This window comes from Bos indicus, chromosome 22 (genome assembly GCF_029378745.1).
Source record: "Bos indicus isolate NIAB-ARS_2022 breed Sahiwal x Tharparkar chromosome 22, NIAB-ARS_B.indTharparkar_mat_pri_1.0, whole genome shotgun sequence".
NCBI lineage: Eukaryota > Metazoa > Chordata > Mammalia > Artiodactyla > Bovidae > Bos > Bos indicus.
The window spans coordinates 23,407,583-23,429,654 of NC_091781.1; the positions used below are offsets into that span (position 1 = coordinate 23,407,583).

The window sequence follows — 22,072 nt, forward strand, 5'->3', positions numbered from 1 at the left end:
CACATATAGCTCAGGGATTCTCAAACTTTAATGTGCATGTAAATCACCTGGAGATTTTGTTAAAATGTGACTTTGGAGACAGCAGGCCCTGTGTGGGTCCCAACACTGCCTTTTTAACAAACTTCCAGGTAAGGAAGATACTTCTGGCCCATGGACCACATTTTGAGGAGTGAGGATCTTGGTGACATATAAAAGGAAGGTGGAAACAAAAACCTCCCTTGGTGAACAGTTCATGGGGATTTCACCCGTGAATAATCTGGTAATTCCTAGTATACTAGGAGGAAGAATCTCAAAGCACCTCACTTCTGTTCCTATTTAATGAGCAGTTGGTTAAAGATCATGAATTCCTGCTGTCAAATGATCTGGGAGTTGATGGAAAGCAAGGTGAAAATTTTGAATCTCCTAAAACTCTATTTCTAATGTGAAGAAGCATCACAGACAACCTCATCATCCACAGCAATTTCTACTTTTTGGTGTTCAGGTTAAGATTTAATAGTACTGTCTATGCAATGACATCACATCTGAATTTGTACCTATTAACCAAGAGATGTCAAAGATGCTATGAATGGTGATTGGTAGAGCATTGGAAATACCTGCTGACTGAAAAGCTTTTCAAAGTAGATTAATTGCTGTTCATTTCTGTGGTACCCTAAGAAGGTCTGACACTGCACAGCTTTTGAAATAGGACATACAGCATCCTTTACAATGGATTTCATGCCATTACCCAGTATCCCACTGATATAATAAAAGGCTGACTCATTTCCTTTCCTCTGCATGATCTGTTACAATAGAAACTGGGATACCATATGCTGGGCCGCTCAGTATGGCCAGCGGCTCTTGGTGATGCTGCCAGCTTTAAGGTAATCATAGCCTGGAAAAGCAATGAGAGAATCACTGCTGGACAGTTTGCATTGGGGGGTTTTGAGTAATTGGGGCGATTTCATCAGATAATCGTTGATCCCACTGCCCCAAACTGATGGATGTCTGCGATGGTCTCATATAACCTTCAAGACCCACTTGGTTGTTGTCTCGCAAATTCCCTTGCCTTGCCCGCTTTGCTCACAGTATTACTGAGCTCACAGTTTCTAATACAGCCCATAATGAGAATATTTATTTCCTTGTCTTTTGCCATCAAGACTGTCAGGAATGTCAGCACAGCTCAAGAAACTGGATTTCAGAGCTGCTGACTGCTGCCAGCAGAGACAAGCAAATTTCAATGAATGTCTACAGAAATTTTTAATATATTTCTCAGTGGGAAGGGGAGAGTATTCAGGTGCCTCATTGCGGAGAAGCACAGCAGCACTTCGTGTGTTTTGCCTTTCCTAAAGATATCAGTATACTAGGAGGTAGTGAGGTATTTTTTTTTTCTCAATATGCTACTCGATTAATTTTCAGAGTTGCTGCCATGTTGTGAAAGCTTAACACTGTGAAGGTAGCCTGCAGAAGAAATTAGCAAAATCTTCCATTCTTATTTTGATCAGATTTTGTACTAAGAGACCTCTTAGTGTGAATGAACATCACTTTAAATATATGTCCAGTTAACTGTTTTCCTCATATAAAGGACAGGATTCCAGCAATGCAAATATAGCCTATAGACATATTTAGTCTTTATTTAGCTATTGTTATGTAGTGATAGAACTAAAAAGGATCCGAGAGATTTATTTTAATCTCTTCATTTAGAGATTAATGAGTGTTGCATAGATAATTTGAACATAGTAGTCCAATATCTAATAATGATCTGAAACAGATCCAGGACCAGAACTCATGGCCTGGACTCCACATTTAATGGTTCTCATACTAACTTGGAGAGAAAAGGAAGTCCTAAAGAATAAACCCATTTCTTCAGAACACAAACTCCTGAAATCTAATCTGGATTCTCTGCTGGTTTCTGAAAACCAGAAACCCTAACAATTCTATACCCTCCATTGAGACTTGGAGGGGTGCCTGCCTCTTCCACCTGCTTTTGTATTCTTCAGGCCTGAAATGCAAGCGTTGCAGCTGTTTTGCTATTAAATAATTGTTATTTGCTGCTAAAAATGTTAGCTGGGGCATTAGGCGTGAAGGAAAAATTGAAACTTTTGAAGAGAGGACAAAAATAAAATAATGTTTTCAAATTCTCAGTTTAAAATATTTTCTTTTTCAGTCATGAGTAATGCCAAATGGAAAATTAAGGTAATAACAAGGAGGGCAGATATCAAACTTTACCCAGAAAGACCACAAATGGAGTTTATCAGTCTTGTCAACACAAACTGTCATGGAATCCTAATAAATATCACTAACTATTAAGCAGTCAGATTCCCCTTTCAGTCATCATTAGTCCTTTTAGTAGACACTGCAAGTTGCCTACACAGCATTTCTCCATATTCTCCCTTATTCAAAATTATGACTTCTTTTAGGGCCATCCCGCATCTGTATAAAATACTTGAGTTTTCCCTTTTGCCACTGGGGTGATCAATGCAATATACATACAAGTCCTTGGGCAAAGCAAACCTTCTATAATACAAAGTCAATTTACAATGGAGAGACACCTGACATTTGTCCCAGCCTCTTCTCATTTTTACCTTGGAGCATTGCAAACTTGGTGCCTTAGCCATGCCCCGCCCCCTGCTTCATGCCCCATTCCCAACTCCCCCCAGTCCATTATAAACTTCAGAGAAGAATCAGAGAAAGGGCTTGAGTCCTGGTAGATACGCCTAAGAAGTAGTGCTAACTTTACACTATATAACTTTGGAAGTCTTGTGTGTGTGAGGATAGCACAAACGTAAGTCCATGGAAGCCAGTGTTAGCTTTGTTTTCAGGGACCTGCAAACAAATGCATTCCTAATCTAGTCACTATGTGTGCTCACAACATCACCCTGGCTCTGTGGTGAACGGACTTCGGTCCTGGGTCTGATCCCTTCACAGACCCACAGTGAGATGAAATGAAGCAAGGCTGTCCTTTAATACAACCAAGTTGGCAGCAGTGCTGGCAATTTACCTACGTGGTTTTAACAAGCAATAGGATTCTGATTTTGATTGACTCAGGTGTCTTTCCCCTTGGGCCAGGTAGACAGCAGCAGGATAGATCATTTGCACAATCTGATATTTTCTTATCCTAATTTTGGGAGGTACTGCCAACGATGCTTCCTCCACACAGAGGGACTTTGGGAATCTCTACAAATGACACTGTCCCCCAAGCTGATGCTCATGGGAGAACGATCAGCAAGCAAAATAGCAACCAGTGAAGTGTGCACATTTTGGTGCACTCAGTTACCTCCAGAATGGGCTGGTGGGCCGCACAGCAGTACCATCCCCTGACCTTGGCGGACAGACACAGTGCTTCTTGTTCTTGGCTTAAAGTTTTCAAGATCTGTTGGGAGAAATAAAGGAAAAGAGGTTTAAAATTTAACGCATTATCAGAAGGTAACATTACTTCAAAAAGAATGTAAGAGTCTTTACAGCACCCAGATTGGGGAAATTCAACTTAAACTTTTTCTGTGTTATTGTCCCATCCACCTAGATTTTATAGATTTTATAGCTAGACTGTAAGGTAGCCACTTGGCATATGTCCTTATTTAGATAAAAAAAACAGTTAACATCAAATAAAATTTATAAGTTCAGTTCCTTAGTCACACTGGCTGCATCTTAAGCGCTCAAGGGCTACACACAGTCAGTGGTTTCTACACTGGACAGTAGACAGAGAGAGCGTGTATATACTGCTGAAAGCTTCACTAGTACATGTCTGCCTGGAGACACCAAGGCTTAAATGGGCTAAGTGACCTCCCCAGCTTCTATCTGTAATTAACTATATCATAATCAGGATGGCAAATTTGCGTTTTCTGATAGTCAGTTGCTCACTTCACAAACCATTTCATTGTATGCAGTTATATTTCTTACTCCATGTGTATCTAGAATATGACTCTCTGTGTCGACACACACACACACACTATATACAGTGGGTAAGTAGGCATTTATATACATATTTACAATTGTTTCAGTGTTCCTGGGTATTTTAAAATATTTACAGGGCAATGATCAAGGTTCTATTTGGAATAAAATTTCCCTTTCTCAAGGAGGTCAAATTTGGTTAGAGAGTTAAGACATTACAAGCCTAAATAGTGCAGCTAGAGTCAGTAAATATAGTTACCAATAAAAATGAGTTAATATAAAAAATATGTCTAATAAAGTGAGATACTGTTGTTAAAAATATTTTTTTCTTTCATCTTTTCAAACATAAATCCTCTCAACAACAATTGTTTTAAGTGCTATTTCTTTTCTTTTCTTTTTGGTCTAAAACATTTCATGCAGTAACCTGTTTCTGGATTTGAGGATTATTCTAAGCCAGGTCTGTTCTGTAGGGCTATAAGCCCTGTATCCATGCAGATCAAACTTCAGTCATATTTATTGACTATTTCCTCCATGCAGGCTATTTTGGCAAGTATTTTATGGTGATTACCTCAAGTTATCCTAACAATAAGAACATGAGTTAAGTTCGATTATGTTTCCATTTTACAGACTAGAAAAGAGAGGCACTAACATTTTTTAAAGGGTAGGTATAACATCAGGAAGTAATGGAGCTAGGAAATAAATCTGGATAGCCTTCCTGGAGTTAAAAGTGGGATGTTTCCGCACTCAGGCTTGGTTTTAGGGGTTGCTCACAATGTTAAAGTAATTTATGCACATACATGTCTTAATTACCAGCTTCTTCTGGTATTAGGCAAATTTAATGCTCATACATTATTGTTTTTTTTTTATCAGTTTAGTATATAAAAATCTGGTTGCCAGCTCAGGACACAGATGATATGAGAAGATCGCTTCTGTCCTGTAAGGACTCAAAAGTTTAGTGGGCAGGCCTAACAGATGACATCTAACTGTGGGAACCCAAGACTGCTGAACTTGAGGTGTGCAGAGGGCCACCTGGAGGACACGCATGTACTTAGTGCAAAACAAAACATGACCACAATTTAAGTTACATTTCTCTACTATCTGACCCACTAGGGAAGCCCCAATTTAAGTTACATTTCTCATGTAATAAAATTATTTTTATTAGGTGAGGCTAGAACATGATTTTTTTTCTTTTCTTTAAAGGAATAGTTTGAGAAGCCTTCAAAATCAAACTACCGATTAAAAGAAAAAAAACTTCATTATGGCATTTATATTGTAAACCATTATCCCTAAAAATGGCACTGAATCATCGAAATTATTGCTTCTGCATACAGGTTCTTAAAATAAGTCATCTATGTTTTAGCATAGATGTCTTGTCCAATCTCCAGAGTTGCATGAAAAATTAAGAGCTGATGGGTAACAGAGATCAAATCTTATCCAGGCAAAATCCACCTTGATTCTAACTAGAGGAAGAACATTAAGAAATGGGAGGGGAAGAAAATAAAAAATATATGTGATGATTTTTTTAAACCGTTCTTGTGAAATGAAAGTAGCTCAGTCAAGTCCGACTCATTGCATGGACTCTGTACAGTCCATGGAATTCTCTAGGCCAGAATACTGGAGTGGGTAGCCTTTTCCTTCTCCAGGGGATCTTCCCACCCTGAGGATCGAACCCAGATCTCCCACACTGAGGGAGATTCTTTACCAGCTGAGCCACAAGGGAAGCTCTTAAACTGTTTTTATTGAGTTTAAAAGGGACTTCCCTTGTAGCTAAAACTGTATTCCTGTTTCTTCATTTATAGTTTATGAATCCATGAAGTTCCACAGCATTTGGACAGTTAGAAAAATCGCATTAATCTGGTATTTGAGAAAATATTTAGATAAGATTCTTAGCAGTTAACTGAAATAGATTCCAGATGGTAAATACAATGAATGGAAAGATTGCATTTGGACAGATCTGAGTTTGAAAATCACCTCTGCCATACAGTACGCAAGGATTAATTTTCTCATAAATAACACGAGAGTAAATGTGATTTATTTTAGAATAGGAATGATGGGAAAAGATTAAATGAGTATTAATCATATTTGAAAAGCACAAAGCCTTTCATGCTCCAAGTCTGGGGCTTACTATTTATTTGTTCTGTCCACTTCAGAATACTGTAATCCAGTGACAAATCATATCTCGATTACTCCATTGAGAAAGGGTTTTGGAACAATCCTGGTAGACCAGTGGTTAAGAATCTGCCTGCCAATGTAGGGGACATGGGTTTGATTCTTGGTCCAGGAAGATTCCACATGCCACGGAGCAACAAAGCCTGAACACAACTACTGAGCCCGTGCTCTAGAGTCCGTACTCCACAAGAAACCACTGCAATGAGAAGCTGATGAAATGCAATGAGCCCCTGCTCACCGCAACTAGAGAAAGCCAGGGCACAGCAATGAAGACCCAGTACAGCAAAAAGTAAATACATACTTTTCTAAAACAGGGTTTTGAATAACAAATGCACTCCAGGGAGAGTTGAAGAGGCTACTCAAAGTCCACCATATTTATGCACATGTTTAAGAAAATGCTGCCTGTTTATTATGGCTCTGTTCACTTATAACTGTCCATTTAGATCCTAATTGCTAGCAGCATGATAATTTTCCAAATGAAAGAACTATGTCTGTGAATATGCAGTTTTTTGAAATTTGGACATGGACAGGCCTTTCCCAGAAATATTCCCATATATTTTATCTGAGCGTCGTTTTATCTACAAAGACTTGGTACTAGATAATGTTCAGAGCAACAAGCATTCCAAGTTAGTTAGAATACTTTATAATGTTCTATCACCATGACTGCAACACTAATAGCAATGACTGCATGTACTTGCAAAAATGTATTGAGGTCTGCTAAGAACTTTTCCCCCAGATCTCACTTAATTCCATTATAGATTTAATTCCCAATTAGCAGGTGCTGTAACTGTAGTTCAGAGAAGTTCAGAACCTTCTTCACACACTGAGAAAGTGGCCAGAAGAATACAAACTCATCTTCCTCTCTCCAAAGCCATTGCTACCAAGTACCAGAATCGATCACTTCCCAACTTCCTCCCTGACTTAGTGAAGCCAGTGGGAACGAGCATTCAAACTAGTTACCTGATATCCTAGGGACAAAAAAAAGTTCAGTGGAATGAATGAATTTTTGCTCCTCGGGGAGTATGTAAGAAAATCCACATTTCAATGCACAAAGCAATGAGTTGGTACATTTGATTTCCAATTTCTATTCCTTTGCTTTTCCTTGTGGATGAGCACTTGATGAGGGGATTTTAAACATCAGGTGCAGAGGATGAAGTGGAACAGGAGAAAACAATCAGAAACCACTGTATTAAAAAGTAGGATTGCTACATAGTAAAGGAGGTAGCTGAACAATGACACTTGGGTGATAGACCTTTCAGCTCTGTGCCGCTAGTTACTAAAGATACGGGTGAATAAACGATGCATACATATGACAAAGAATTAATATCCATGTACCATGGTTTCTGAAAATAAGAATTTTTTCCAGCTTTGAATATGGTTCTTTGACAAGTGAATTATAGACCTGAAAAAACCAAATGGAGTGGCCATACATTTAGATGTTGATTTCATTCATCACCATTTTATATAAATTTTTTTTCCAGAAATCACAGGCTAAAAATGCATAATTTCATGGCATCTGTGTTTTCCTATCATATTTTTTTCTGTGAAAACAACTGTCTTTTATTCTCCTGTAGGATATACTATTAGCACTTTATTTTTACATGAGGTTTTAAAAAATACGCTATTATAGTACTTGAAATGTGTAGCTCATTGATAGCATAGAGGAAGTACTTTAACAGCTAAATTCCTTGAGGGGTAAACGTATACAAAGGTCTTGTAGCTGCAACATGAGATAAATAATAAAAGCCTTAATATTTGAAAACATTTAGAATTCAGGCTGCAAAGTAAATCAGAGAGTGAGGGGGAAATATCTCCAGATATTTACTGTTTGGAAAGTTATTTAACGTTTAGAGCAGGAGATGAAGTAGTATATATAAAAAAAACAAAAACAAAAACAAAAACAAAAAACACTGGACGGGACTAAAGAAAACAAAATCAAGGATCCAACATGTTTTTTGAGAAATAGTAACAAATAAGGAAGAGTAACTTTTTTAAGAAGGGACTGCCTATCACACATATGAAGAAAGCTGAGCGCCGAAGAATTGATGCTTTTGAACTGTGGTATTGGAGAAGACTCTTGAGAGTCCCTTGGACTGCAAGGAGATCCGACCAGTCCATCCTAAAGGAGATCAGCCCTGGGTGTTCTTTGGAAGGAATGATGCTAAAGCTGAAACTCCAGTACTTTGGCCACCTCATGTGAAGAGTTGACTCATTGGAAAAGACTCTGATGCTGGGAGGGATTGGGGGCAGGAGGAGAAGTGGACGACAGAGGATGAGATGGCTGGATGGCATCACCGACTCCATGGATGTGAGTCTGAGTGAACTCTGGGAGTTTGTGATGGACAGGGAGGCCTGGCGTGCTGCGGTTCATGGGGTTCCGAAGAGTCAGACACGACTTAGCAACTGAAGTATCATGCATATGAACAGAAAGACTTAACGCCATCCACAGGGTAGGACCACCCACAGAAGAGCATAAGTTTAGTTTTAAAATGACGAGGAAAGATTAATGATAGTAGCATACAATATGGTTTATCAAGAATCCACAGAGGAGCAGAAGAAAAGTAAAGTGGAAAAATGTACAGTGAACCATGTAAGTAACATACATATTTTTAATGCATATATCATTATTAATAATAATTATATTATTATAATTATTGCTTACTCCAATTTTGAAAGAAGCAATCGATAAAAAGAATCAATGTCAGCTTGGGAAAATGGTCAAGGGATACATTTGTTTAGAATATAATTCCCATAATGATGATTGTGCCATTTATTTCAAAATGAAGTATTTTGGGGATATAACTTTAAAAACCAGTCGTCATGTAGCATATTTAAAATTGTGTCTTGACTCTGTCACTTGCCCCTTGAACGTCTTACATGTGTGGCTGCACATCTGCATGGCTTCCTGGATGACTGGGACTAAGACTGATAGTAAGTCAAACTTTACAGAAACCTTATGAATTGCAAAGTCCCATTTTTGACATCCTTTCCACGCAAAAAGAAGGAAGAAACCATTAGTGAGACTGGCTTGGTTGACCTGGTCTACCTGTGAGAGTGTATTTAGCAAGAGGAAGAGTTACTGCATGGTTTAACACATTGGCTCTGGAGTCAGGAGGACCTGAGCACAGACTCGGCTCTTTCAACTCTTCAGCTATATGATGTAGGTGAATTAACTTCAGTTTCTTCATTTTGAATATCAGGACAATAATTCCTATCTCACAGCACTCTTTAGAGACTAAGATTATGAATGTAAAGCACTTAACACATTAACTGGCCCACAGTCAGTGGTCTATGGATGTTTGCACTAGCATTCTCATTTCTCAGCATCACAGGAAGGTCCAGAGAAAGGGAAACGTGGGTGACCGAGTGATTCCACCTTTCACCAGATAAAGTAACAGTAGAGTAGGTAGGTCAATCACACTGTGCAAAATAAGCTAAGACTTAAAATACCTCTTCTTTGGCTGGTCTGTTTTCAACTCTAGACTGGTGCTGAAGTGAGCCAGATACCTTATATTTTCAAGTACATGGATTATATTCTTCATGTGACTTACAATGAAGATATACTCACATACACTGAATTCAGATAATTTTCCTTAAAGAACTTCCTATGATGATACATTCTGAGACAGCTAGTGTTATCTTTTCATGCTAAGTTTGGAAATACCATTTTCCAAACACTAAAAACTAATGTCTGTGTACCTTTTTAAAGGGTACAAAATATCGTCATTTTAAAACAGAAATAAAAGATGACACATTATGCTATTTGCTGGCCATATAAATTTACTCATTGAGCTTAAAATTTTAGGGGTTTACACTGCACACCAGTTGAAAATAGGATGGATGAAAATGGAAATTGAATGCAGATAGACAGACAGATATGCTTGTCAGTATCTTGTTTTTCCTGATGTCATTAATTTTTCTATTTGTTCAGCCAACCTTCAGCAAATATTTTTTGAGTTCTTCTTTTGTTCCAAGTATTGGTGTCTGCCATTTTCTCTCTCCAACAACTAAGTAAAACAGTCAAAAATATGTATAATATATGCTGAAGATTTGATATTAAATAACCTCATTTGTTGGCAGCTTAAAGTAAGGTACCAAAATCTGCTTCTGGGTAGTGGTTTGACATTGAGAAGAAAAGCAAATCTCTTTCCGAGAGACCTTTGTATAGATAACAAAGAACCTTATTAATATTCCTAAGTTAATGTATACTCATTTTACAAATGACTCAGCCATAGAAATAGCTCATGACAGTTCTTTCATAGCCCAAGGCTACTGCTATGGACATTACTATGAAAATCCTTCGAGCACTTGTTTCAAAGTTAAAAATGAAAACTAGAGGGTGCTCTCTCAGGGGCTGATTCCAACCCTCACAATGTACTCCCTCCAAATATCTGAATTTTATTCTCACTCTCATTAGCCATAGCAGATGAAAGTCTATAATTTAGGGATTACTTTGGGATTATAGAAATGCCATCTTAGAACCAGAAATGACTGCAAGTGTATTACCTTGCTATTAGTCACTTACAGTGAAGAATGAGTTAATTCATTAAGATTACTTCCTCTTAAATAAATAAGAGCAGTACAGATTCTTTGAATATGAGTTTTGATTGACCATAAAAGAAACAAAGAAAATGTAATCTAAGAAATATTGGGGAAGGCAAAGTAGGGCTGAGAAACCTCAAAGAAGGATTAAAGACTTAAAAATACTCTTAAATTTGATTTTCCTCATAGGTGCTTTTTACTGAAAGAAATAGTTATGTATCAACAAAACTGTCTATAAACAACACTAGTTTCTCACTCAATATTATCTGTTTTATTTTTTGTAGAAGAGCTGAAAAGGAAAATGGGGACAAATACAGGATGGGAAAGATGTGTGCAGTTTGGCAAAGACAACTTTGGGATCAGCAATTCTGCATTTAGCAGGAGGTTACTCTCCTCTTTCTCTTCTTGCAACACATCACTGCAGCGCTTTTTCCTTCCAGTAACTAAACCTAGGCAAGACCTTAAAATAGCATAATCAATGTGATGTGTTAAGGAGGCTTCTGTGGGCTGATCTGGAAATTGATACAACTTGTAAATATTAACTCTTTAGGAAGAAATGTAAGTCCAATTTCAACTAGCTTATACAAAGAGCACAATTTCTCATTTGCTGTTTATTCATTCATTAAAACCGGACAACACTTCTATGAGGGAAATATTATTACTAATCCACTTTATACAAATAAATAAAATCTACATGCAAGATTACAGTTCTAGTATAAGGAAGAGTATGGATTAGAACCCAGGTTTTCTTTGACCCCCAAGTTCTCTATTCCATATTGAATTAAACATCAGGAATGAAACCAATACTTGCTGATATTCCAACTGACTATTTGAGACTTTTAACTTTTTCACCCCTCTGCTATTATTTTCTTGACTTTACAAGAAAATAAAGGTTGTTTTGCTGCCCCTTTTTCCGTAAGTGTGTGGCTATCCTGATAGCTATTTTTATTTCTTACTTTGGAGTTTTTCTTTCCTTATTTCTTTGACACGCTCTATTTTATCTAGATTTCCATGCTATTTAAGAAGCCTAAGAACAACCCAATTTAAGCCGCTTAAATTTCCCTGCGTGTTCCATACAAGTACGCACCTACCGACCTCATGAGGTTGCTGTGATGAGTACAACCTGGCATCGTAAGTACTGTTGTTCTCCTTCAGAGACAGGTGCCCTAAAACACAAGCTATTATTATAGCATTTTTCTCTACAGGAGCTCATCTCTTTTTCGCATATCATCCTGACTCAGGAGTGTTAATGGTTAGGCAGCTGCATTCTCTATCTTTGGTTTCATACTTACACAACACAAAGAGCAACAAAAATTTCCAGAACAGCATCTGGCCTAGTAAATTTCAGAGCAAATACAGACTCTTTACTGAGCTCTACAATGACCTTTAGGGATCTGGTCCCTATCCAGACCCCCAGTTTCAGCCTCTGCTATGTTCCCCCTTTTTATTTATATGGTAACAACCACGTTTTGCTTTCTGTTCTTCAACATCTTAAGGCTAATCCTATTTCAGGACCTCTGAACTTGCTGCTATTGTCTTGGATGCTCTCTACCCATCTTTTGGCTCAATAATGCTCATTTTCTAGGACTCAACTCAAATGTCACCTCCTCAGAGGAGCCTTCCCTGACTGTTTTATGTGACATAGCCCTCCAATCCAGTTCCACTCTCCATCACATCACCTCTTTATTCTGTCTTTCATAGTAATCATCACCAGCATCTGCAATTACTTAGTTCATTAATATACTGTTTGGTTTACAGTCCCACCTACCCCTCCTCCCCCGCCCTACAAAAAGAAATAATAATAAGGCTCAATAGTGGCAGGAATCTTTACAGTCTTTATCAGGCTACATGCTATATGCACAGTGCCTAAAGCATGTCTGACACAGATGGGGTACTTAGTATCTGTCGAGCACCATTCTCTATCATGTTTCACACACTGAGCTGGTATGCAGGAGATGTGCTGGAGTAGGGTGAATCTTCTTGTATTTCTCCACATGACACACCATCTTACAGCATCCTGGCTATGGAAGGACCTTTGTGTGCTTAATGACCAGGGATGCTCTACAGATAACTTTGAGAAAAGGTCTTTAATCAATGGCGCTAAGCCACCTACGCTGCCTTAAAATGAAAGCCTAGAGACACCCTAAGACAGGAATACAATCAGCATATGAAACAAATGCACTGCTTGACCAAAAACAAGAAACATCCTCTCACCCACTGACACCTGCCCAAAGGAATACTTGAGATGAGGAAAACATGAAAGCACATTATACAGACCGCATGGGCCTGTTGGTCTTTGTAATCAGGACTGTTATTAGCTAGTGGGGATATAGCCTACAATTATCTGTTCTTCATCTAGTGTGGCAGTGCTTTCACTTGACAGACTTATCATTACAGTTCCTTTTTTTTTTTTTTTTTTGATCATTATAGTTTTGGCATAAAGAAACATGAATCTCCATTTTGAACTTCTACTTTATGGGCTTTCATTCTCCCCTCTGAAAATTAAAATTAGCAAGTTGTAATTCACTGTCCCAGTCTTCCTAATAAACGAGCAACCCTAGAGGGCAAGTCAGAGATGCCCAAGTAACAGAATAAATATTCTCAGAAGAAATGCTGAAAAGGCACTGTATCAAGAGGCCATCATAAAGGCACTAATCTACAGGAAAAACCTTGGGGTGAACTAGATGAAGATATACAGGCCACTGGTCATGATAAAAATCCAGAGGCCACAATTCTACCAGCCACACTATCGATCATGAAGAACCTCACTTTAAAGTGAAGAGAAATGGCTTCACCTCTGACTTCTTCATTCCATTTATTTTCTTTGACTAAGTTCTCAGAGGTACAAGCCTGAGCAGTGAGATGGCTACCAAATTTGCCTAACGCTTTGGGGCAGTGGGTAATAATCTCTGAAGGAAGAGAGGCAGTTTCTTCTTGCTCGATCATAAATAAAACTAGGAAGACACTCATATCGTTAAACTGTCTCTTGCGCGTGTGTTCAACTGCTCAGTCGTGTCCAACTCTTGTGACCCCATGGACTTAGCCTGGCAGGCTCCTCTGTCCATGGGACTTCCTAGGCAAGAATATTGGAATGGGTTGCCATTTCCTTTTTCAGGGGATCTTCATGATCTAGGGATCGAGCCTGAATCTCCAGTGTCCCCTGCATCAGCAGGCAGATTCTTTATCACTGAGCCATCTGGGAAGTCCAAATTGTATCTTAATTCTATTAAAAAAATAGACATTTTCCCCAAGCAGCCTGGGAGGAACTTACTCTATTAACTTTAAAGGGTGAGGTAAACTTTATCAGTACTTCCTGATACCCGTGCTCTGCAGAAAGTTTTGCTCTCAAAACAAATAGAAGACTCCTCACTATACACTCAGTTTTGGACTTCTGAAATAATTAAATAGGGATTGGTCACTCATAAAAGAAAATGCCAGTCATGCCTAAATTCACTGCTCCTAAGAAATTGGACATACTTTGCTCAGTTAAGTTCAGTTGCTCAGTCGTGTCTGATTCTTTGAGACCCCATGAACCGCAGCATGCCAGGCCTCCCTGTCCATCACCAGTTCCCGGAGTCCACCCAAACCCATGTCTATTGAGTCAGTGATGCCATCCAACCATCTCATCCTCTGCCGTCCCCTTCTCCTCCTGCCCTCAATCCCTCCCAGCATCAGGGTCTTTTCAAATGAGTCAGCTCTTCGCATCAGGTGGCCAAAGTATTGAAGTTTCAGCTTCAACATCAGTCCTTCCAATGAACACTCAGGACTGATTTCCTTTAGGATGGACTGGATGGATCTCCTTGCAGTCCAAGGGACTCTCAAGAGTCTTCTCCAACACCACAGTTCAAAAGCATCAATTCTTTGGTGCTCAGCTATACAACTATTTGGGGAAAAATCAAAGTTTTTGTAAGTAACAGCTTTGTTTAATTGCTGGTTCTTACAGGGCTATTTCTTTTCTATTTTCCTTCCCCTTCTCTGAGTATAAAACATTTCTTGGGATACTGGATGTTGAATACTGCTTAAAAATGTTTAAGGGCATAAAAAATGCTGTATATAGATGAAATTCCCAGATGAAGAGCAGCTGTTATTTATGTTGAATTTAAGTTGCTTCGGCAACTCCAACCATATATTTTTATCTCATTTAATTACAGTTTTGAAAATAAAGCCATCATCAAATACACATGCAAGCCATGTGTTTATTCATCATCTCTTTAGACTATGCTATGGGGCTGTTTCACCATTCTCTTCACAGAGAGTAATTAGAGATAAAACTTCACTGTGATAAACCTGGCAGTTTTTGGAAATGTCATCACTCAAGCCCCTTGCTTTTAAATACACCCTGGGAACTGAGAACAGATTCATTCAACACCTACACTGGGCCTCTGATGAGTGTCTATCACATGCCAGCCATGGTTTTGGGCACTGGGGTCACACCATTGAAAAACAAAACAAATCTGTCTCCTCAAAGAAGGTAAAGTGTGGGATTTTCCTGGTGGTCCAGTGGTTAAGTATGTGCCTTGCAATGCTGGAGACATAGGTTCAATCCCTGGTTGGGGAACTAAGATCCCACACTCTGCAGGGCAACTAAGCCTGTGCGCCATAATGGAAAGATCATGCGTGCCACAACTAGAAACCAACACAGCCAAATAATAACTGTTTTTTTTTCTTTTCTTAAAGAGGATAAATTAGATGAAAGGACCATAAACAAAATAAGAATAAATTATGCATAGCATCCTTGAAGGTGATAAGTGCTGTAAAAATAAGTTAGGGAAACAGGATCAGGAAGTGGCAATGAAAACTATAAAAGAGGAAGATAATAGAAAAGTAGGATCTTGCTACTTCCCATCCTGCTTCCAAATGTGGAGAAATAAATCACTGCCCCTCTGCCGACTCAGCTTTTGTCCCCCACTGAGGCTGCAGAGAACAGCTCAAAGTGCCAAGCTGTCCTGATTTAGTTTTGTACTTTCTAATTTCTAACTGAAGTTGAAGCTGCCCTACTTCAGGTAACACCTGAGGAAACTAGTAAATAAGTGTTTTCATCTTCCACCTAAAAGTTTCAAAGAGTGCTTGGCAAAAACAAAAACAAACTTTTAGATAACTGAAGAAGCAGGAGAAACACCTGAGCAGGCATACTAAATATACACTGATTTCCTAAGGGAAGACAATTCTCCAATGAGTATTGTGATAATTTATGCTCTGCTTTAGATGTAGTTACTCTTTTCTGCCTCAGAAATCCTACAAACTCAGAGAATTTCAGAGGTGGGAAGATCTTCATGTTTGTCTTAGTCTGTTCGAGTTGCTATAACAAATATGCCACAGATGAGGTGCCTTAAACAACAGACAGTTATTTCTCACCATTCTTAACACTGAGACATGTAGGCAGATCTGAGGTCTAGTGAGAAACTGCTTCCAGGTTTGCAGATGCCCATCCACTCACTGTGTCTTCACGTGGTAGAAAGCAGAGAGAGAGAGAAAGCTCTCCACATCTCTTCTTTAAGGGCACTGATCCATTTATGAGAACACCACCCTCATGACTTAACCACCTCCCAAAGGCTCCACCTCCTTATAATATCACTTGGTGGGTTAAAATGTCAACATATGGATTTGGGGAGGAGACATGAACATTCAGCCCATAGCACCTTCCTTTCTTCAACCTGAACTCCCTCCTTGCCCCTCCCTTCTTTTCTTCTCCTTGTCTTATCTGGTGGGTGTTGTGGAGAATACTATGGTGAATCAAAGTCATTCCTGACCTCAAGAAGTCTACAATTTAGAGTATATAGGAATATAAAGCACACTATTACAAGGTGCAAAGGGAAAAGTCAATGCTGTAGACTGATAGAAATAAAGCAGTATGGAAGTTGGTAAGAAGTACTTTACTGGAGTGATTCATCCAGTCACCACTGCATTTGCGAGAGTGATGGACCCAGGTGTATGGATCTTGGATCTGGGTTTTAATTTAGGTCAATGCCCATGACCTGCTTCCTTTCCATCTCTGTCTCAGCCCTACTGATTCTCCCCACTTTCTCTCTACAGGTCAAAGCTCACAGACAGCACACAGCACTGCCTCACTCTACTGCAATGTGTGACTGGATTCTTATAAGAACTGTAATATTAAGTGTGTTCAGACTGGTTACTCAAACTCATCAAACCTAGACTCTGTCAACCACCGAAACTACTATTGTTCTGGTTTTCACAGGAGACAAAGCTCATTATGCAGCTCGAGCCTTATCTTCAGAGTCATAATCTGCCATCTTTCCATCTTAACAATGTCACTCCTGAGGTCATTTTCTAGTTGAATGTCTCTGGGTGTGTCTCTGTCTCACAACTTTAAGGCAGGAGTTTTCAGAAGATTTCAGCATCATTCCCATTGTTATTTGCAAGAAATCCTACCACAGTTCTACAGCCTCAGTCTCACATGGCACTTGGATTTCCACAGATTTCTTTAAAGGCTGTAGATGAAGCTGTAGTTATAAGGATTCAGTTCTGTTCAGTTCAGCCCCTCAGTAGTGTCCAACTCTTTGCGACCCCATGGACTGCAGTACGCCAGGCTTCCCTGTCCATCACCAGCTCCTGGAGCTTGCTCAGATTCATGTTCATTGAGCTCGTGATGCCATTGAGTGTTGCACAGCATAACAAGTGATAAACCCACTTTTAAATGTCCCAGAAGCGTGTGTGCGTGTGTGTAGTTGAGTGAGCTAGTGAAGGGATTACAGATTGCTGCTGAGGCAACCTGGGGCTTCAGTCATGATGCAGTGCTCACATCCTTCTTGCTCAGTTGGAAGTGTGGTACTAATTCAGAGATGGCTCTGGATTGCAATAATAATCACAGTAATGACAGCTAAGGTTTACTGAGTGCTCACTATGTACCAGGCACTGTTTTAAGTACTTTTCAGGTATGAACTCATATAATCCTTTCAACAATACCCATGAAAAGGTACTATTGTAGTCCCTTTTATCTGTGAGGAAATTGAGGCACAGAAACTGAAATCATTCGTTCATGTTCCCACTGGTAGTAAATACTAAGGCCAGAATTCTAACCTAGGTTTGCCTGGTTCCAGATAACCTGATGTTTTTCTTTATTTAGGCTTTTTTTTTTTTTTGCATGACACGTAAAGCTCATAAAAGTTCATGTACAGTGAATTATGCAGAGCTTAAAGAATAATAAACTGAACACCTGTGAACCTAACACCAAGATTTACAGATGAAACACTGCCAGGAACTTTGAAGGCCCCTGTGTATTCCTCTGTGATTATTCCTCCACTACTGATTTCATCATTCTGCAATTTTCTTATGCTTTTATCATATATATATATACACACACACATTCCTAAACAATCTATTGTTTAGCCTTGAATATAACATGCATTTTATAAAAAAAGGAATTGTATTAACACTAGGTATGCCTCTGAGACTTAGTATTTTTGTTTAACATTATTCCTCTGAGAGGCAATCTCAATGACATAGCTACAGTTCCTTCATCTCATTTAATACTTCCTTGTATGAATTCACCACAGTATCTATATCCTTTTTACTGTCTACAGATAGTTCTTTTTTCTACTAATTTACTATTATAAACTAAATTGCTATGAACACATGTTTCCTGGGAATATTTTCAAGAGCTTCTCTGATCTAGAGAACATTAATCCAGGAGTATAGTAAAAAAAAAAACAAAAAACGTTTAAATTTACTAGTTCATAAGAGGTTTATATAATATGTTTTCTAAAGTGGTTGGGGCAAGGTTTAATATCTTGTCAGCCTGAATGAGACTCCCTCCTGTTTCTCACTAACACCTACCATTTTAATTTTTGTCAATCTGTACCTAAATGGCAATTCATTATTTCTAATTTGCACTTTCTTCAGTTACTAATAAAGCTGTTTTTTCATGTTTACAGGCCACTCACATTTCATCATTCTTAAAAATGCCAATTACTGTCATCTACTTAGTCATCTAGTGCATTTGTATCTTATTCTGACTGATTCATTGCAGTTCTTTACATATTGGGAACCTTGTGTTTGTCAGTTCTATTTTTACAATTATCTTTCTGCTCTATGACTTCCTTCCTTGACTCTGTTTCTAGTGCATTTTCATGAATGGAAGTCTTCTGAATGTATCGATCTTTTCTTTATGGTGAACATCCTTAGTTTCTCACCTAAGAAACTGTTGTTGTTGTTCAGTTGCTAAGTCATGTCCAGATCTGTGAGACCTCATGAACTGCAGCATACCAGTCTTTCCTGTCCTTCACTATCTTCCTGAGTTTGCTCAAATTCATGTCCATTGACTCAGTGATGCCATCTAATCATCTCATTCTCTTGCCCTTCACCTCTTGCCCTCAATCTTTTTCAGCATCAGGGTCTTTACCAATGAGTTGGCTCTTCGCATCAGGTGGCCAAAATACTGAAGCCTCAGCATCAGTCCTTCCAATGAATATTTAAGGTTCATTTCCTTTAGGACTGACTGGTTTGATCTCCTTGCTGTCCAAGGGACTCTCAAGAGTCTTCTCCAGCACCACAGTTGCTGCTGCTGCTGCTGCTAAGTTGCTTCAGTCGTGTCTGACTTTTTGCGACTCCATAGACGGCAGTTGGAAAGCATCAATTTGGCGCTCAGCCTTCTTTATGGTCCAACTCTCACATCCATACATGATTACTGAAAATACCATAGCTTTGACTAGACGGACCTTTGTTGGCAAAGTCATGTTTCTGCTTTTCAATACACTCGGTTTGTCATAGCTGTCCTTCCAAGGAGTAAGCATCTTTTAACTGTGTGGCTGCAGTCACCATCCACATTGATTTTAGAGTCCAGGAAAATGAAATTTTACATTCCCTTCATTTTCCCCATCTACTTGCCATAAGAAACTGTACTTTATCTGAAAGTCATAAAGACTATGACTTTAGTCTCTGTTGTTTTGGTTTTTAAAATGATTAAAGTTTTGTTATTTTCATTTAAGTCCTTGCACTCAATCATAGCACAACACGATCAGGTGTGCTCAACACTATCAACAAGCAGTTCTCAGCACTGATAGAAACATTGACTTAGTGAATATTGAACCATTGTTCTAAGAGGAAATACAGGGTTAGGTTTCTGTGAGTCTTTGGTCTCAACAGTTTCAACAACTGTTCAATACATAACCTTATTTATGTGTGTTTATATTCAAATGCACCTTTTAAAATACAGAATGTTAATTCATTAACACCAACAGCTCTATAATTCATGCTGGAATAAAGCTTAGCCAACACAGGTAGACACAGCTCAACCTTCTCGTGCTCAGGAACACCAGACAGCACTAAAGTGCTATATCGTGGGCTATTTCAAGCAGCAAAATTACCAATAAAGAGCACAAAAATGCAAAAAAAAAAGCATGACACTGACTGACTGCCAAAAGGACCCTGTTTATAGTATGAGAGTTGAACCAAGAAGGCAAAAAATCACACCTCGTTAAACCTCAACAGGAAAAAGTGTTTGTAGGATGACTCAAGTATTTTCTGCTCTGCACATGTCCATAAATGACAAGGAGAGCGCTGGGAGTATTGATTTCAGGGTTACAGATAAATTTCGCAGATCATCCATGTGGACACTGACATCTAGTTCAGGGCTGGATAGTTGTAAGTGAAAGTGTTAGTCATTTAGTCCTGTCCAACTCTTTGCAATTCCATGGACTGTTGCCCACCAGGCTCCTCTGTCCATGGGATTCTACAGGCAAGAATACTGGAGTGGATAGCCATTCCCTTCTCCAGGGGATCTTCCCGACTCAGGGATCGAACCCAGGTCTTGTGCATTGCAGGCAGATTCTTCACCATCTGAACCACCAAGGATACTTCTTAGGCATTTGATGAATATAATAGTTACATACTTAGTATCTTACACAGAATTTAGATATGGGCAATAAGAAATTTTATTCTCTTAGGCTATGTTTCAGATAAAATAATAATGATAAAGACAACGCTGGTGATGATAATAATAAAAATGATAGCAAAAATTAAGCAATGATGACAAAAATAACATTAAAACTATGAGATATTACAATACCACCTGAGAAGCAATACTAAAAGTAGCAGCAACTAAACCAATGATGATGCTTCCTCATACTTTTATAGCACTCTTAAAAACTTATTTTATTTTTGTTGAGCTTTCCTGAATTTGGGACCACCTTAATTATGAAAGGCATCTGAAATCATATATCCACATGAATATAGTCCTTCACAATGGACTTCCTGGGATGTGCATATTTTTTTTGTCCAATTTTTTTTAAAACTGTGGTACAATATATGTAACATAAAATTTCCCTTCTTAAATATTTTTAAGTATATAGCTCAGTGGTATTAAATACATTCACAATGTTGTACAACCACTATCACTATCTATCTACAGAGCTCTTTTCACCTTGTTACGCTTAAGTTTTATACCCATTAAACAATAACTACCCACTTCCTCCTCCACCTAGACTGTGGCAACTAACATTCTACTTTTCGTCTCTGTAAATCTGTATAGTATTTATTTTTAACAAGTAAATAAAAAACACTTTTATTCACAAAAACTCATTTGATCATTAAAGCATCTCTCTGATGTAGTCAAAAGACGGCATTATTAACTGCACTATATAGAAGACATTTGAAATTCTTGCTCAGAGTTAAGCCTCTAATAAGTAAACGACACAGTTGTCTGCATATTTTGGCTACTGTGACCAATGCTGCAATGAATATGGGAGTATAGACATCTCTTTGAGATCCTTTGTTCATTTAAGTATCTTTCAACAGCTTCAAGGATAAAGAAGATATGAAACATACACATAAATGTATATTATACTTATATAAAATAGACAATGGAAGGGCTGATGCTGCAGCTGAAGCTCCAACACTTTGACCACCTGATGCGAAGAGCAGATTCACTGAAAAGATCCTGATGCTGAGAAGGACTGAAGGCAGCAGAGGGGGATGACAGAGGATGAGATGGTTAGATGCCATCATTGAGTCAATGGACATGAGTTTGAGCAAACTCTGGGAGACAGTGAAAGACAGGAAAGCCTGGTGTGCTGCAGTCTATGGGGTTACAAAGACTCGGACATGACTTAGCGAATGAACAACATGAGAAAAAAAGGAAACCCTGATATTTGTGACAAAATGGATGGCCCTTGGAGCATCATGCTAAGTGAAGTAAGTCAAACAGAGAAAGACAAATACTGGTATAGCATCACTTATTTGTGGAATCTAAAAAAGCCAAATTCATAGAAACAGAGAGTAGAATAGAGTTGACCAGGGGCTGGGAGGTGGGGGAAATAGGGAGATGCTGGTCAATATTTGGATGCATGCATCAAAATACTTCTGGAGAAATATTTACAATATGTATCAAAAGCCTTAAAAATGTTAACCAATTGATTCCATTTCTAAAACTTGTCTTAAGGAGAAATCCAATTTGTACCTAAAGACTTATGTTCAAGGATATTCTCCATACCATTATAACAATAGCAAGTTGTAAACAAACCATAAGTTCTACGATAGT

General features: G+C 38.5%; 1 protein-coding gene across 7 annotated transcripts in view; it reads right to left on the bottom strand.

Annotated features, from left to right (window-relative positions):
* Window positions 1–22,072, bottom strand: part of CNTN4 (contactin 4) — a 1,025,129-nt gene that overhangs the window by 265,681 nt on the left and 737,376 nt on the right. For all 7 annotated transcript variants that reach the window (XM_070776310.1, XM_019985102.2, XM_070776305.1 and 4 more), the window contains one exon: window positions 3,254–3,349. In XM_070776310.1, coding sequence (XP_070632411.1) covers window positions 3,254–3,349 — 96 coding nt within the window. The remainder of the gene's footprint in view (window positions 1–3,253; window positions 3,350–22,072) is intronic.